This window comes from Mycetomoellerius zeteki, unplaced genomic scaffold (genome assembly GCF_001594055.1).
Source record: "Mycetomoellerius zeteki isolate Tzet28-1 unplaced genomic scaffold, Tzet1.0 scaffold368, whole genome shotgun sequence".
NCBI lineage: Eukaryota > Metazoa > Arthropoda > Insecta > Hymenoptera > Formicidae > Mycetomoellerius > Mycetomoellerius zeteki.
In genome coordinates this window covers 10,807-27,981 of record NW_017257358.1, presented here as the reverse complement: position 1 = coordinate 27,981, position 17,175 = coordinate 10,807, and the positions used below count along the sequence as shown (strand labels likewise).

The 17,175-nt window shown below is 33.3% G+C and overlaps 2 protein-coding genes across 6 annotated transcripts in view; one reads left to right on the top strand and one right to left on the bottom strand.

Moving 5' to 3' along the window:
- Mo25 (calcium binding protein Mo25) overlaps positions 1–7,277 on the bottom strand; it is a 14,215-nt gene extending 6,938 nt beyond the window's left edge. The window contains exons 1-6 of one of the 5 annotated variants that reach the window (XM_018453236.1): positions 6,658–7,277; positions 3,308–3,421; positions 3,077–3,244; positions 2,391–2,509; positions 2,140–2,308; positions 1,784–1,948 (exon numbers count right to left, since the gene is read on the bottom strand). In XM_018453236.1, coding sequence (XP_018308738.1) covers positions 1,784–1,948; positions 2,140–2,308; positions 2,391–2,509; positions 3,077–3,244; positions 3,308–3,400 — 714 coding nt within the window. In that variant the 5' untranslated portion in view covers positions 3,401–3,421; positions 6,658–7,277. Of the gene's footprint in view, positions 1–1,783; positions 1,949–2,139; positions 2,309–2,390; positions 2,510–3,076; positions 3,245–3,298; positions 3,422–5,885; positions 5,999–6,261; positions 6,600–6,657 lie in introns of those variants that run through there. The other 4 variants (XM_018453231.1, XM_018453232.1, XM_018453233.1 and 1 more) reach the window with 4 other exon arrangements.
- Positions 7,278–9,408: 2,131 nt separating this feature from the next.
- Positions 9,409–16,636, top strand: LOC108725916 (zinc finger protein 665). Its single transcript, XM_018453223.1, has 13 exons — positions 9,409–9,565; positions 9,695–9,842; positions 10,429–10,684; positions 12,421–12,542; positions 12,625–12,740; positions 13,631–13,782; positions 13,862–14,030; positions 14,442–14,814; positions 14,983–15,320; positions 15,525–15,871; positions 16,022–16,095; positions 16,152–16,368; positions 16,461–16,636. Exons 2-13 carry the CDS (start codon positions 9,705–9,707, stop codon positions 16,634–16,636), a joined length of 2,478 nt encoding a protein of 825 aa, XP_018308725.1. The 5' UTR covers positions 9,409–9,565; positions 9,695–9,704.
- Positions 16,637–17,175: the final 539 nt, after the last annotated feature.

The window sequence follows — 17,175 nt, the reverse complement described above, 5'->3', positions numbered from 1 at the left end:
GCATGATCATTTAGCCGTGATTTGTTCTCGTTGGATCCCACATAATCTGACAAAATCTCAAAAAGATGCTCGTGTCGATTGGTGCAAACAAGTGGTTCGAACGCATGCAAAAGTGTAAAGATCATAAAGGAGAATATTTTGAAAAACAATAAAGTCATTTTCAATGACAAATTACTGTTTTTTTATTAATAGGCTCAAAATATAAATAGTGCCCCTCGTATTTGTTTCACTTCAACTTATTGCACTGTACTAATTCAGAAAATGCAGCAATAAAAAACAGACCTATTTTCGACTTGTTTTCATATGCTGAAGCCGCTGTAGCAGTTTTGGAACTGTATGCGGAGACATCCTGTATAATAAATAGTAGAAATTTTATGGCCTATTAGTCTTGAGATCGCTCGGCCGGGCCCGATGTACTATCGCTTTACCGAGCTGTATCATCTTCTAAACTATCGGCGTAACCTCGGCTCTATCAAAAAAGCCAAAGGATAAAAAAAGCGCAATTACTGATAGATAGTTTTGTAGATAGTTCTAAATGATAAAATTTTATTCATTAATTATAAAATCTCATGATATATAGATTTTTTAAAAATTCGATTTTCGATACTTCAAATAATTATACTTTTTTGAGCGATTCATGTTGTACTATTTTTTTTGTTAGTCTAAAGAATAAATTTAAACCCCACAGTTTTTTTTGTTTAAAATTTAAATTTTAAAATTTGAGAATTGCAAAAGTAGTCATTTTTTGGTAAATTTTTCCCATCTTTTGAGCTATTATAATCAATTGAAAATAAAATATTTTTGTAATATATTCATATTTATCTGTCTTAATTTGATTTTGAGGCATAGATTTCACACGTTTTAAGCTAAAAAAATATACATTCAATTTAGAGATATAGCATGGCCAAGAGAGATAAATAAAAATAACAATGGCGAGCTAGGAGATTAAGAATTTTTCTTTAAACAAATTATTGCTTATTTCTTAATTTTTTGTTTTATTAATATTTTATATATTGACTATTTATCGAGAAGCATGTGCCGGTATATAAAATATATATAGGGTGTCCGGTAAGTTTTGATAAAGCTTGTGTGTAGATAGACGGACTAAACTGAGTTGAAAAGTTCTCTACCATTTTGCAATTTTCGCAATAGTTAACGATTTTTTTCTCAAATACTGTCAACTTTAGAGAAAAACTGCAAGAAAAAATTGTTTATTTTCTTCTCATAACACTAAGAATTTTTTCAGAATTTTTTATCAACTTTTTAGTACTGCATTTTCTTATTCGCAACTATTTTTATCAACATGAGAAAATACGGTATTAAAAAATTCTGAAAAAATTCTCAGCACTTTATGAGAAAAAAATAAACAATTTTTGTCTCTTGATATTTTTCTGTAAAGTTGATAGTATTGGAGTAAAAAATTATTGAAAACTAATATCCAGCAATTTTTAATAATTAATATCTTTTTAACTATTGCGAATATTGCAAAATGGTAGAGGATTTTTTGATTCAGTTTAGTCTGTTCTATCACGCGAGTGCTTTGTCAAAACTTACCAGACACCCTATATATATATTCCTTTATATCCTACTTATATTTCCTTATATTCCTTTTATATTCCACCCTATATATTTCCTATATATTCCTTCTCTAGAAAAAAATACTATTTATATTTATTAAACATTTATATTTATTAAACGTAGAGATATTCTTAGAGTTTGAAAATTCCTTTTTTGGTATAATTATATAAATAATATCGCTCTTAAGACAAAGCCAGATACTTACTGTAAAATTGTGTCTATCGAGTAATAGCTCGCCCAACAGTTTTAAACTCTGTCGTCGTGTTACATAGTTTTCTGAATTGAGTAACCTCTGATAGTGCGAAAAAACTTTATCGTAATGTATCTCTAAAAATTCGGCGCTGAGTATTTTGTGCCTCGTGAGTAATTCCTGGACAAAATTATAAATCACTTAATTACATTAAACAACATAATATTAATACATATATAGCGACAAAAACGGTTTTGTAAATATTTAAATATTTTTAGTAAAAGAACAAAATTAATTGTAAATAATAAATATAAACGAACAAAGAAAAGTATCACATGCTTCTTGTTCGCGTTGCAGAACATATAACGTACTTTAAACGTAGAAAAAGCATCAGATGCGATATCGAACGTAGAAACCTCAACATATCTGAAAAAATTATAAAAGTCATCCGAATAGATCATGATTTTCGCCAGGGCTTCATATCTTGCGCACTCTCGCAACATTGTGCCACAGTTGAGTGCAATGTCTTGGTGTTCATAACTGCAAAACAAAAGTGCATTCAATAATAGCAACATATTTTTATTATTCTACCGACATAACATAAAAGAAAAAAGAGACTTACCCAGACATGAGTGTAAAAAGAATTTCAGGTTTGGTACATATGTATTCTACGGTAGGTGATCTAGTTCCAATTTGTCTTCGCAAAATGTTATTGAAGACCTGTGCGACATCCTTCTTTCCCTTGATTAGGACCAGAAAGATTAAATTCATAACAATCGTTAATGATTTGCGCTAACAATTTAGATAAAAGGACACAAAGCTGTAAATTATTTTATTAAATATTATTTAAATATTATTTAATGTCGCTAATTTGCTATAACTCAATTCTAAAAACAAAGTTTGAATGTTTTGAATCATAAAAATTTTGTAATATTTATTTTGAAATGCAATTTTGATGTAATAACTGATTGTAGAAGAGAAGATTGTAAAAATATGTATTTTAAAATAAGTTTTTACTTTTTTTATGTTTTGTTTTTTAATTCAATAATTTTTAATAATTTCTGTGTTATGTCATTATTGTGGTAAATGTGCGATGTATCTTAAAACAACTGAATAATATTAAATATTACTTAACTAAAAACTAGAGTTTCTGTTACATCTTAGGCGAGCATTTTAATGCCGCGCTCTAATAAATATTCTAACATTTAGTAACAACTTACTTCGCACATATACATACATCTTTCTATCTGCCACAAAAAATATTCGTTCGATTCGTTTGGATCTATTTCAGGTATATTGACAGCGTACCTCGAAGTCAATGCGACTTAAATTTTGCACAAGCAAAAGTAGTAGATTGCTGTTGTACAATTCCTGCGCCAGCTGTGCCACCACGATGTCTGCCTGTGGTTCTGTCTCGGCCGTACCGTATAACATGTTTTTTATGTGCACTAGATTCTTGCTTACATCTTCTTGCGCCTAAAAGGGGATGTATTTCATCGTAGAAACCAACGTGTATCCACAACAACGTACCTTCTCTACCTTCTTGTCGCCGCGTTCCAATGCATTTACCGCTTCCTTGAGGGCCTTCACAACTTCTGCTGGACTCTTTTGAGACTTTCCAAACAGAGGCATGTTTTCTTAGAATGTATGCACCTTATGAAACATAAAAAAAAAGAAATGGACACATCCTTTATTATTCTCCACTGGAGAATATCCTTAAGAAATGTTCATGATGTTAGAAAAACGCTATTATAATTACTATTCATGTTAAATATGATAAAAAGTAAGTATTATATGATAGATATGTCGCCACATGGCCAAAATAATACAGAGTGAGATACATATACACTCGAACGATATAAATGCAAGTTATTCATATCCTTGCAATAAGTGTATATTATGAAAAACACTATTATAACTACTATTCATGTTAAATATGATAAAAAGTAAGTATTATATGATAGATATGTCGCCACATGGCCAAAATAATACAGAGTGAGATACATATACACTCGAACGATATAAATGCAAGTTATTCATATCCTTGCAATAAGTGTATATTATGAAAAACATAAATCAAAGTATCGAGTACAGCTACATTAATGCAGCTTTGTATGGCATAGCATCAAGGGATGGAATTTGTGATCGTTTTTTAAATAGAGCATCTTAATCCTTCGGAGCTAACATCAAAATCTGTAACACAGTTACTGACACTGGGTCCGTGAAAACTACTCGTATTTAATATATGTTGATTAAAAGTCATTAATTAATTTTAAAATGACATAACTTATATAAAAAAGAATAAGTTCAACTTCAACAAGAATAATTGAAATTTATAACAGAAATAACATAAAGAAAATTGATAATATTTTTGAGGCTTTCATGGATACTTTCTTCAAATGTGCCAAAAGATTTGTGGGCTATCGCCATGTTGTGATCCATTGCTAATGCCAACATTTTGTAAACCTTGCCGTTCACTTTTCATCAAAACGTATTTATATATACATCAGTATCAGTAACAGTGCGTCCTCATCTTGATGAAGAGAATAGCAAGGTTCACAAAACGTTGATTTATTATTAGCGACATTAGCGTTGATCATACGGCGATAACCCGCAAACCCTTTGGCACATAGAAAGAAAATTGAATTTTTTGACATTTTTATCTAAAATGACAATTGCTACAATAGATACAAGAATTAATAGTAAATTCAAATACAATGTATTTTTTATCTTAACATTACTTCCCAGAGAATTATTTTTACTCATCAGAATCTTTGTTAGCCGAATAATCACTGAATAGTCAGAATAGTGGATCACCATTAACTATGGAAGCATATAACCGAGAAGGGTCCAACAAACTCACACCAGCTCCGAAGAATTAAGTATAGTTTTAAGACATTATAAACTAATCATTAACCTTAGTACACATCTTAGTTTTTTGCACCCTTACTACACACACAATGAGTCTTTTGTGTCCTGGATTAATTTTCATCATTTTTACAAGTATACAAAAATTATTAAGCAATTTTTACGTATATTTTGACATTTTTAAATTTGTATTTGTAAAGTTGTATATTTATAACAAATTGTATATAAATTGTTACAACTAAATATAGTTAACAAAATGAGAAAAATGCACTTTTTCATACAGCAATGTAAAACTCTGAAACAAAAATGTTTAAAAGAAAAAAATAGTTCAAATGTCGGCTGTTCAAAAAATTTAATTATTTAGTAACTTGAAAATGTTTTTTTAATATGCATGAATAGCTATAAATTGAGGGTATATTGCATTTACATTCTAAACAATGCATTTTATTAATGCTATTGTGTTTAAAAAAATATAATTTATTAGGAAAATTTTCTTTATAACATTACAAACAACATTTAACCAAAAACTATCGTATTTATTAAGAGATTGTTCCCATCGCAAGCTCTAACATGCTCTAACATGCTCCTACCATAGCTCCTATTTACTCTATCAAGCGCGTTGAAGTGAGTAAGAGCTATGGTAGGAACATATTGGAACATGCGATGCAAACAAAACTAAGGGCTAATATGTTGTTCTAGGATTAAATTCTTTTTTTAATAATTTGCGAAATATTCCTGCAATACAAATGAAAATTAGTTGACAATAAGGACAAAAATAAAAATTTTTTTAGTAACAAAACATGTACCCTTTGTACATATACACAATGGATGATCATTTGTGACCCAGAGGTGAACTTCTGAGTTATTCTAGTTAAAGGATATACATGAATTGAGGCTGGCAACATAAAAAACTTGTTCTCTAGAGATGCCAAAGTTTTTTTAGAAATAGAAGAGAGACTGGGGTATTTGACCAGGTGCTCTTAGTGTTTCAAAAAAAAGAAATGTACAGAACACAAATTGAATGACCCAAAGGTGTGTATTAAGGTTTAATATCTTAAAACTTATTAACCCTTGTAAGATCCCTTAAGAAGTCTTGAAATAAGTATCGACTGTGAATACTAGCAAGGATTGATAAGAATACAACTGGTTACTCATAAAACATTGAATTGCCATCTTAACACTGTACTTAAGCCAGTCTTAAATACAAGAACTGACTACCTGCTATCATACATGACACAAGTATGTTTACCTTTTGGATCTCTACATAATTCAAGTGGCTCTCGAACTTGTGGTTGTCAATTCCACTGAACCCAAACTAACATAACATTACATCAATGTTGTAATTTCCTGACAATGTACTTATATAATAAACACCGAATAATAGTAATGTAATATTAATGTTGTAAATTCTTATTCAATAATATAGCTGTTATGTAAGAATAGTGTTCTTTTTCTTCTCAGCAGCTTCTTAGATTTCTTAACTTAAAAAGAATCAAAATATGATGCTTACAAGTATTGTATCATATTTATATCGTTGAGTGTTAGTCAATTATAATATTGAAGTAATATTATCATTAGTTTGTGTAGAATTTTAGTACTTAGTTTTAGTAGAATTTCATTGGTACCCAGTCGCAATAGAGACGACAATAGTGAATTTTCCTTCTCGAGTTCAGAGAGACCGTGGGAAAGGAACACGACAGAGTGAGAAGCCGCGAAGGAGAGAAAGGTCGTCTGCGCTGAAACAATCTAACCTCAAGAGTTGTCCATCGAGCGTCACCTGACCAGAATGACCATAGAATGACCAAGCGAAATCGAGAGACGAGAACGAAGTCGTCTCGAACTCCAAGAAGAAACGAAGATGCACTCCTTGCTCACGAGAGCAGCAATAAGATCGGTTGATAGCTAGCAATCAATGACGAAACCGATAACGCGAAACATCAATGATGATTGTCGATTGTCGCAAGCGCGAGGTTAACGGAGGTTAATGGTAGGTGGTGGATTCTAACCTAACATCCGCTTACCATGCAAAAGAGGTCCGAGCGGAGTGTTCCGAAGCGTCTCGCTCACGGCTCGACGTACGCATACAAATGTGTGTGTATCTGGCTCTGGCTGCGACGATAGCGAGAGCGACCTGAGCGACAGCTGCTTACGGATGTTTACCTCAGTGTTTGCCTATTGTGCGTGTCAGCACATCAGACATCTATTCTCTACGTACACGCACGATACGGTACACAATGGGATATGCACGCCTCTATCCGTCTTTACCCGACAATTTTTTATTTGCGATTTTTCCTAAACGGGTGGCACTTTAATGAAGCAGGCGCGACATATTACGCATATGGATGTATGGACGTATGTATATATGTCCGGGATGAGTCACGTCACGAGATCACAGAGACCGCCAAGATGCTTTGGCGATTATTGGCGATCACCCAGGCGCGAGCGTGTGTTGGCGTGCGTCCTGTCTACAACCAGGCAACTTTGGTCAAGTTTGTTAACGCGATCGATTGTCTCTTTCAAACGTGCATAGAGTCTAGCAGGACGAGCGTCGGAGATCAATGTTGATTGACGTAAAAATGGATAGATTCGATCAATTCGGTACTGACAATACTGTCAAGTGTCACTGTCCGCGTCCGGACTCGATATCAGGTCCGGAGCAGTGACAGTGATGGGAATTGGATAGTTAGCCTCGCGCAACTCAGAGAATCATCCCCTCCACTTTTACTCCACCAATTGACGCTGCGTTCGGCTAGTAGAGAGCGGCGTCAATTGGTCGAGCAAAAGTGAAGGGGCTGATTCTCTGAGAGGCTGCGCACAATGAAAGGAATAGAGAACAGGGAACAGAGAATAAGAATTTCAATCTATCAGAAATCATGTATTGTGGAATACATAGTTTCTGATAAATTGAAATAATTAGGGCCATCACACATAAAATGACATACCTTGCTTTCCAGCAAGGACACAGTCAGACACTGTGTAACACAGTGGGCGAGTTCAAGACGGCAAAGCGGCTAGGCGTGCTTACCGAGCGATTGAATATGATTGGTTGGATCTATAAGTAACAACCAATTATGTTCATTTGCTTGGCGAGCAGGTTAGCCGCTTTGTCAACTTGAACGCGCCCAGTGTCTGCCTATGGCTGCGTTCAGCAGACTCAACAGTTTTGCAACCGTTTTATGATTGTTTGCCGAGATAGGACCATTCTTCTAGATCTAAAAGTATGATCCAATTAGCGCGAAGGAAACGTCCAACAGTTGCAAAACAAACGTTCTGCTGAACGCAGCCTATGTCCTTACTGGAAAGCAAGCATAAGCTACATAACCCCGGATCTACAATAGAGTTTTAAGCCTTAAGGGCCACTGTCACCAAGCTCAGTTGATCTAACTAGGCCAGTTAATCCATCGGAATTGATCAATCACATTTGTCATTTTGTTTGAAGAATTAACAGATTGGTCAATTTCGATGGATTAATTGGCCCAGTTAAGTTAACTGAGCTTGGTGACAGTGGCTCTAAGCCATAAGAAATAGACGAATCATAGTCGATTATTCTCCTCGAATTCGACTGTGATTGGTCAATTTCTTACAACTTAAGGCTTAAAACATCTATTGTAGATCCGGGGTAACCCCGGATTTAGGCTAGGTCCACAACCTTGCTTAAGTCCGGATTTACAATAGGTGTTTTAAGTCTTAAGTTATAAGAAATTAACCAATTACAGTCGAATTCGAGAAGAATAATCGACTATGATTCGTCTATTTCTTAAACTGTTTTTACATTGATCGCATCTTAACGTCACAAGCGTTGTGGTCCAATCAACGTCAATCTAACTCGACTCTAATAGGACCACAACGCTTGCGACAGGCTTACGACATTGCGATGCGACTAATGTAGAACCAGCTTTATGGCTTAAGGCTTAGAACTCTATTGTAGATCAGAGGTAAGTCGTAAAGCCGTAAGAAATTAACCAACCACAGTCGATTATTTTTCTCATATTCAACTGTGATTGATCAATTTCTTAAGGCTTTACGGCCACTTAAAGCAAGGTTGTGGACCTAGCCTTAAGTGACAATGACTACATTTACACGGCACCTTTAATCGGGTTTAATAACATCCGTAGTTATGAAACTGGCCAATCACAGTCGTTCCATTCTTCGGAGGAACAGCTTTGATTGGACAATTTCATAACTACGGAAGTTATTAAACCCGATTAAGCGTGCCGTGTAGCAGAGGTCAATGATCTCTGCTACACGGCACGCTTAGGGTGCGGTCTACTTGGTGCTACAAATGCTTCGAAACAGTTGATTGACCAATCGGAAAAAAGAATTTTACTAATTCACCAATCAAAAATGTTTCGAAGCATTTGTAGCATCAAGTGGAGCCTTAATCAGGTTTAATAACATCCATAGTTATCCCAGCCAATGGCTGCGTTCAGCAGAAAAAGCATCTTTGCAACTATTGTAAAATTCTTTATTATGATTGGTCTTGCCCTTAGTTCCTCATTGATTCTAAATGTATAAACCAATCATATTCAAGAATTTTATAACAGTTGCATAGCTGCTTTTTCTGCTGAACGCAGCCAATGGTCGCGTTCAGCAGACTCAACTGTGTGGAGCGGATCCTTGAGCGCTCGCTGCTATTGGTGTATTCTTTTAGATCATCCAATAGCCGCGAGAGCCACTGATCCGCTACGCAACAGTTGAGTTTGCTGAACGCGACCAATGACACCTTTAATCTGCTGAACGTGACCATTGACGGAACAACGAGAATGCAACAATTCACCTTGCCACACCGTTGTTTCTGTTGAAAAGCTCTCATGCTGCAGACCCTGCAGACCTGCAGACTACCGACTTATTGTGGAATCAGCATAATCCCCTGAATTGTTTAGGACAGCACGGATAGCGCTTAATCAACGTTGTATATACAAAACAATGGTAAAACGCAATAAATTTTAGTATTGTCGATCTAAATTTGTTACATAAATTCGTAATATATATATTTTTTTATACATTACGTCTTCTCTGGATGAATAATTTCTGGATATTATTTCACTTTATTATTAGAAACATCTATATGATAGTAGATATGCATCTATATGACTCAACGATTTGTCGTTTGTGTGCGGCGGACAACGGCAACGAGCATCTGTTCATCAATGAGACAGGCGAGTCGGACTTATGCTCGCTGGTGAATCGTTACCTGCCGTTGAAGGTAAGGCGTCGTGTTTTCAAAACGCCGGTTATACAGACTGCAACTTGATTTCCTACTCTGATTTTCATGCCTTCCATGCAATGCTACTGCACTGATCAAATGTTCATCATTTCATGCATAGCATGTTTGATTATTCCTTAGATTTTTTATTATGAACTCTCTCTCTCTCTCTCTCTCTCTCTCTCTCTCTCTCTCGCTCGCTCGCTTCCTTTTTGCTAAACAAGAATATTTTAATTATTCATACCTTGAACATATCATTTATATTGCCTCCATATTATCACTTCGATATAATCACAGATGAATAGCTTTTCTTTTAATATATGTATATATATATATATATTGTTTTGTTTACTTAAATTTCTTGCATGGTTCACCCTCTTTTTTTTCTCTTTAACATAGAAAGGAAAGGAAAAAGCGAACTGTATAAGATGTTTACCTAAAAAGAACAGGCAATATTTTCATTTTATATGTGAACATTAGAATATAATATAAATTATCACAGTGTAGATTATAAACTATTTACTTATGTATGAATTATGTTTTTATGATATCATATATTTATAAATTATAAACATATAAATTTAAGATTTATGATGATGGAAAATTACCACGTACAATTTGTCCGGGTTGTAATATCCAATTGGAAGCAACGGCGCAATTCTTTGAGTTATTGGTGGCTGGTCAGCGTAAAATACGTGAATTGTGGAAACATCAAGTGGAGCAGCAGCGGAAAGCAGAACATTTGCACAATAGAAAGGAAAACATAGAGTTTGAAGGAATGGAAATGGATACTGCAATTCATAATCAGGATGACCAATATGAGCAGCAAATGGTTATTAAAAGTAAGAATTTTTTCTTTGAATATCTTTTATCTTGTGAAACTATTATATTTCATATAATCCCTGATAGCAAAATGTTAGCAATTTGGGGCTAAATTGGCAACAAACTCCATCAGATTTTGACTACAAAACCATAGTCATCTGTGTCCGCATTTGGCTATGGATTTGTCAACAAAATCTGATAACAGGCTGTGCCAGCAGATTGGTGACATAAACCGAGCAGAGTCTGGTCAAATCAGGTTCTGCTCTCAATCTGCTCTCAATCTGCTGTCAGGTTATGCAAGACTGCTCGGTTTCTGCTACTAATCTGCTGGCATAGCATATCTAGCAGGCTTTGTTATATTTCTGGCAGCAATTTGCTGATAATGTCAAATAATATAAATTCTATATACAATTTTATTTAAATTCTATATACACTTTTCTGCAATCAAAAATTGGTAGCAGGTTCTGTTCAAAATCTGTCTCCGCAGGCTTTGCTATCAGAAATGTTAATGACATATATATATATACATATACATACATATACACACACACAGGATGTTTATAAAGTCTGTTACCACCCTTATATTTTGAAAACAGTTCAGAATTATGAAAAACCGCAAAATATGTGTTCAATTATTTCAAGGGACTATTCTTTTAACACATTAAATGCCACGCCGGTCCCTACATACCAGCACTAGACTTTCCGTTTACGCCATGCTGGTCCCTATGGACCAGCGTTTAACTTTTTGTTTACACTTTATCTTTTGTTTATACTTTAGCTCATGCACCGCGCGTGAATCTCTGAATGATATTGTCTGACATAAGTGGAAAGTGAAACAAAATGGGCTCGACAGTTAATGTGTTAAGAGATTTAAGGAGATTGTCCTCCTCAAGGGTATGCTATAAAATGGCTTCAATTCAAAAATTTAAAAAAGAACCCCGCTGTATTGTAGCATATCATATGAAACAAAAAAAAAGGAAATTTTTGTTTTCAATGTAGAGGTTGATAGATTGACCCATTTGGGAGTTATTTAGTGTCAAATTTGAAAAATTCTATTTGTTATCCTACAATACATTTATTATAGGAAACTGTTGAAAATGAGCACTGTCCAAATTTTGACAGTAAAATATTTGATTATGAAATTGCTGTCTTATATTTTGAAATATTTTCTTAGATATCTACAAGCTGCTGCAATCCACTGTGATTCAGAGCACGCTAGAATCCACAATAGAATTTTCGTGAACACATACTTTATGCACAGCAACAACAGTTTGTGCAGTTAAAACTATCCCTAATGGCATTGAAGATCTTAATGCAAGAATTATGACAGCTTATGAAAACATGTCTAAAAAAACATTTCAAAATATAAAACAGGAATTTCAGGATCGATTGTTTTATTGCCAAGAAATGAACGGTGTCCTTTCTGATTATTGCCACAAATCCAACACGTATTGAAAGTATGAACAAATAGAATTTTTCAAACTTTGACATTGAATAACTCTTAAACGGGTCAACGTATCCATCTCCGAAATTAAACAAAAAAATTTCTTTTTTTGTACTTTTAAATGATATATTACAATATGAAGAGTTCCATTTGAAATGTTTAAGTTGGGACACCCCTTTGTGGGGGTAATCTCCTCGATTCCTTTAAAGGAACACATTTCGCGGTTTCTCATAACTGAATCGATTCCAAAACAGACTTTATAAACACCTTGTATATGATATTTTATTATTTTTTCTCTCTTTTCTCTCTTAGTTATGCCAGATGGATCTATGTACACAGTGGAACATGAAATGAGTTTGCAGATGGAAGGTTTGACTAAACCAAGAAGGAAACGCGGACGTCCACCTAAAGTCCACGCGGATGTAGATTCAATGGTTTGTAATAATAAATTGTATAATGTTTCCTATAGTATAATACTCATATATTCTATATACTTGTACCTATTTTCTATGTAAGGCAACAAAAGAGAATCCTGCAGAAGCTATGAGTCAAGGTGAAGAGGATAAACAGGAAGAAGAAGAAGAACTGGATGGTGATGGTAGACGCAGAAGAAAGCGCAAAGTTCCCAAAAGGTATGTTAAATTGAAAATTATAAAATTTGTAAATTATAATCGGTAATTATACAGTAAGGGACCATCCTCCAATGACCTTGACATATGTTGTCAAGGTCATGATCCCGAGTGACCTTGAACAAATTTTAGCCGTCGCTCGTTGTTTGTTAAAAAGTTATTAACAAGAAAAGTTCTTCAATAAAACCTAACTTTTGGACATGACTGCGCTCCGATGAGACAAATTCCTTGCTTTAACAGCGCAAAATATTTTCTTATATAATTTTTGTGTCCTTAGAGCACTGAGAATTTGTATTTTTAAAAGCATAGAATTTGCATTTTAAAGGAAAAAAAATGAAGAATTCATGTTCAAAAAAGCATTTGATACACATGAACGATTAGACGCTTTCTTTGACATAATGGCTAAGAAATACCCAATATCTGAGAATATAAATATTGAATGAATCAAATAAACAAAAACATTTTGCAACACACACAACAAATATAAATTCTTTGTTTTAAAACCACATTTTTTTCTTTTAAAATTCTATGCTTTAAAAAAATACAAATTCTCTGCTTTAAAAATACAAATTTTCGGTGCTCTAAAGACACAAAAATTATATAAGAAAATATTTTGCGCTGTTAAAGCAAGGAATTTGTCTCATCGGAGCGCAGTCATGTCCAAAAGTTAGGTTTCATTGAAAAACTTTTTTTGTTAATAACTTTTTAACGAACAACGAGCGACGGCTAAAATTTGTTCAAGATCACTCGGGGTCATGACCTTGACAACATGTCAAGGCCAAGGTCATTGGAAGATGGTCCCTTATACTGCATAATTACTTTATAATCTATTAATCATGTAAATTATAATAACTTACAATTTATGATTATTAATAATTAATAAATTTATGCAGATTTTTAGAAGCAGTGCAGGGAAAAGAATTGGAAAGGATCTTTAAGGAAGAAGGTGTGATTGATGATGAAGATGATGATTCTGAAATGGTTGACAATCGGAAAAATTTGTTAAAAGCTAATCAGGATGGTCAGGAAGGTATACATAACGAAGGTATACATAATGAAATGTCAAAGAGAGAAGAAATTTAAAAAAGAAATTCTTCTGAATTTATACATATTATATTTTTCAGAAGTAATAGGTCATCTTGAAACAGAAGAGGGTACAGACTTGGGTGAGGTAGTAATTATGAACCGTGGACGAATACGATCGAAATCAAAATTGCGTCGTCGAAAAAATAAGTTTACATGTCAACTCTGTGGCAGAGGTTTCCTACAACGTAGCAGATACATAGTACATAAGTAATATTTTATATACACGGATTATGTACAAAGATCTTGACTGCTTGAACATAAAATTCTTTTTCTGCAAATTAAAAGAGAGTTTAAAAATGGCTAATTTTGGCTGTGAACGGACACTTGAAACCTATACAGTTGTCTTGAAAGTCCATAAATTTGTGAAAAAATGCTTATTTAGCCAGGAAAGCTTGGAAAACCTAAAAATAATATTTTTTGCCATTTTTATACTCCTTCCTTTCTCTTATATTTTATTTTGTAATTTTGTGTACATGTAAATTGTACGTTACAAATATGTAATATGTAAATTTACATATTTGCAAGTTTTTAAAATTTTTCATTAAAAATATTAAGATTTTTTTAGCTGTACATTCAGTTTTTTAACAAAAAGTTTTTGCTTTAACTTAACTACTTTAGGAGTTTTCATAAGGGCATCAAGCATGAGTGTATACAATGTAAGAAGCTATTTGACAGTAAAGATAATCTGGCATTGCACCAAAAGATGACTCAACATAATTCAAATTCTTCCGAAGAAAATGTTGAGATACAGGAATCGCATGAGATGCGCAGCACAGAGCAGAACATTTCCTTGATGAAATTAGAAGTAACAGAAGATTCCAGAAATGCAATTTATATATGCAAAAGATGTGACAAGCAATTTGGAATGAAACAGGAGTACGAATTGCATATGAGAGTAGTGCACAAACAGCAAGAATTTACCTGTAATATTTGTGATAAGAATTTCACAAATCAATCGGATTTAAAAACACATATGACAACTCACAACGGGGTTTGTGTTTTATAAGTAATAACAATAATGTTTTATAAAGTTATCATAATAATTAAATTTTTTTCAAGAAATATTTTGAACTTTCTCAAATATTTTACATAATTTTATAATTTTTTTTTAAATTGTACATATTTCTAGAGCTTTTTAGATCTTTATATAATGTTACAGAAAAATAAACTGGATAAGGATTACGCTTGCGATATCTGCGGCAAGGTTCTAAACCATCCAAGTTCCGTTTTGTATCACAAGGAAGCTGAACACAACAATGGGCGCCGTTTTGTCTGCAACAAATGCAACAAGAGTTTTAAGCACAAACAGTTGCTTCAACGACATCAGCTGGTGCATTCGGATAATCGACCACATGCTTGTAAGTTTTGTAACTCAAGCTTCAAGACGAAGGCAAACTTAATTAATCATCAGTCTACTCACACGGGCCAGAAAAAGTATCTTTGTGAGATTTGCAAACAACAATTTGCGCACAAGACTAGTCTCACTTTGCATTACAGGTAATATGAGCATATCATTTATTTTAATGCATAAAAATTCTAAAATCTAAAGAGAAAGAAATATACGCGTTCTTATAAATTCTCTGTAACTTTTAAATAACATCGTACTTTTTATTTAATTTCTTTATTCAAATCTCTTAATTAAGACTTAATTAGTTACTGCCGTAAAATAAATATATTATCTTAAAAATTGTACCATTTTAGATGGCACAGTGGTCAAAAACCATATACTTGTACAGTATGTCAGAAGAGTTTCTCGCAAAATGGCAATTTGCAGGAACATATGCGCATTCACACTGGCGAAAAACCATACAGCTGTGATTTTTGTGGCCGAAAGTTTACCACATCGTCACAATTCAAACTGCATGTAAAACGGCATACCGGCGAACGGCCGTGGAAATGCGAGTTCTGTTCGAAAAGTTTCTTACACAAAGATACATGGAAGTGTCACGTGCGCCGGCACAAGGGAGAACGTCCATTCCAGTGCAATCAATGCAACCGCCGGTTTACAGAGCAATGGGCGCTGAAGAAACACCTTCGCTTGCACACTGGTAATCAAAAATGATAAATCAAAATTTTTTAAATAAGTTTTTTTAAAAATAAAACGTATTAAACACAAATATCAGATGAATGTCTCTGTTCTTGTGTATTATTTTAATTTTTGTATAATTCGAAAATATTAGTTATTTAACTTTTTACAGGTGAAAAGCCTTATTCTTGCGACGTGTGTGGTAAAGCTTTTGCCGACTGTTCAAATTTGACAAAACACAAAAAGGTACAATTTTATTCTTTAAATTTTTAGTAATCGGTAATAACTATCGATTTCTGCAGGTACATAGGGAGAATAAGACATTAACTATGAAAAGATCGGAAGGATCTTCGATCGGCGAGATATGGCAAATTCTACCGAACTCACAAGACGAACAGACATTCAATGATCAAATAATAACCACCGACGAGACATCTAATGATGGAATTCAACAAATTATTTATGTATCTTATACACAGGATCCTGAAGACCTTGATCAATCACAAACACTACATTTAGGTACGATAAATTATGTAATTATATATAATTAATTATATATTAATTTATCATTAATTAAATGTTCAATTATTAATTCGATTATGGAAATTTAGTTGACGCTAACATGATTAAAAACAAAGATGAGGTAGAAGTAAATGCAAATTCTTTGCCACGTTTGGAGACTAACGAAATCATTACCGATAAAATTATGAGTAATGCAACCACCAACAATGAGGAACAGTCAGAGATTGAATTATCTGAATCAGATTTACAGTTGCAGGTAAGATAAATGAATATATTATTTTTTTTATATACTGTTATCTTATTATATTTATTTAAACTATATTATTGAGAATTCTAATTGATTGACTTATTATATGTATTTAGACCGATAAAAATAAATCTTTAATTAAGTGAGAGAAAAATCCTATATTCGGTCGCGCGCGAAGTGGATCTTGTAATTAGTGTTTTAATATATATTTCCTGTGTGAATTTATATACATTCTAACTATAAATGTAAAAAAAAACGGTATTTTTGACTTTGGAGAAAAGAATCAGATAAAAATTAGTGTAAATATTGAAAACAACGAATCCATCTCTGATGACTTTGACATATATTGTGATCTTGATAATATATGTCAAGGTCGAAGTCATTGGAGATGGGTCCCTTGTTTTTAATATTTACCAAAACTAGTTTTTTTTTATGGTAAGAAGACGATATTTTTAATCAAACTAAAATTAACGTAAAATTCATTTCATGAAAAAACTATAGAATCCATGTTAAATATATGTATAGAAGAGAAATAGAATTAATATTTCTTGTTATTT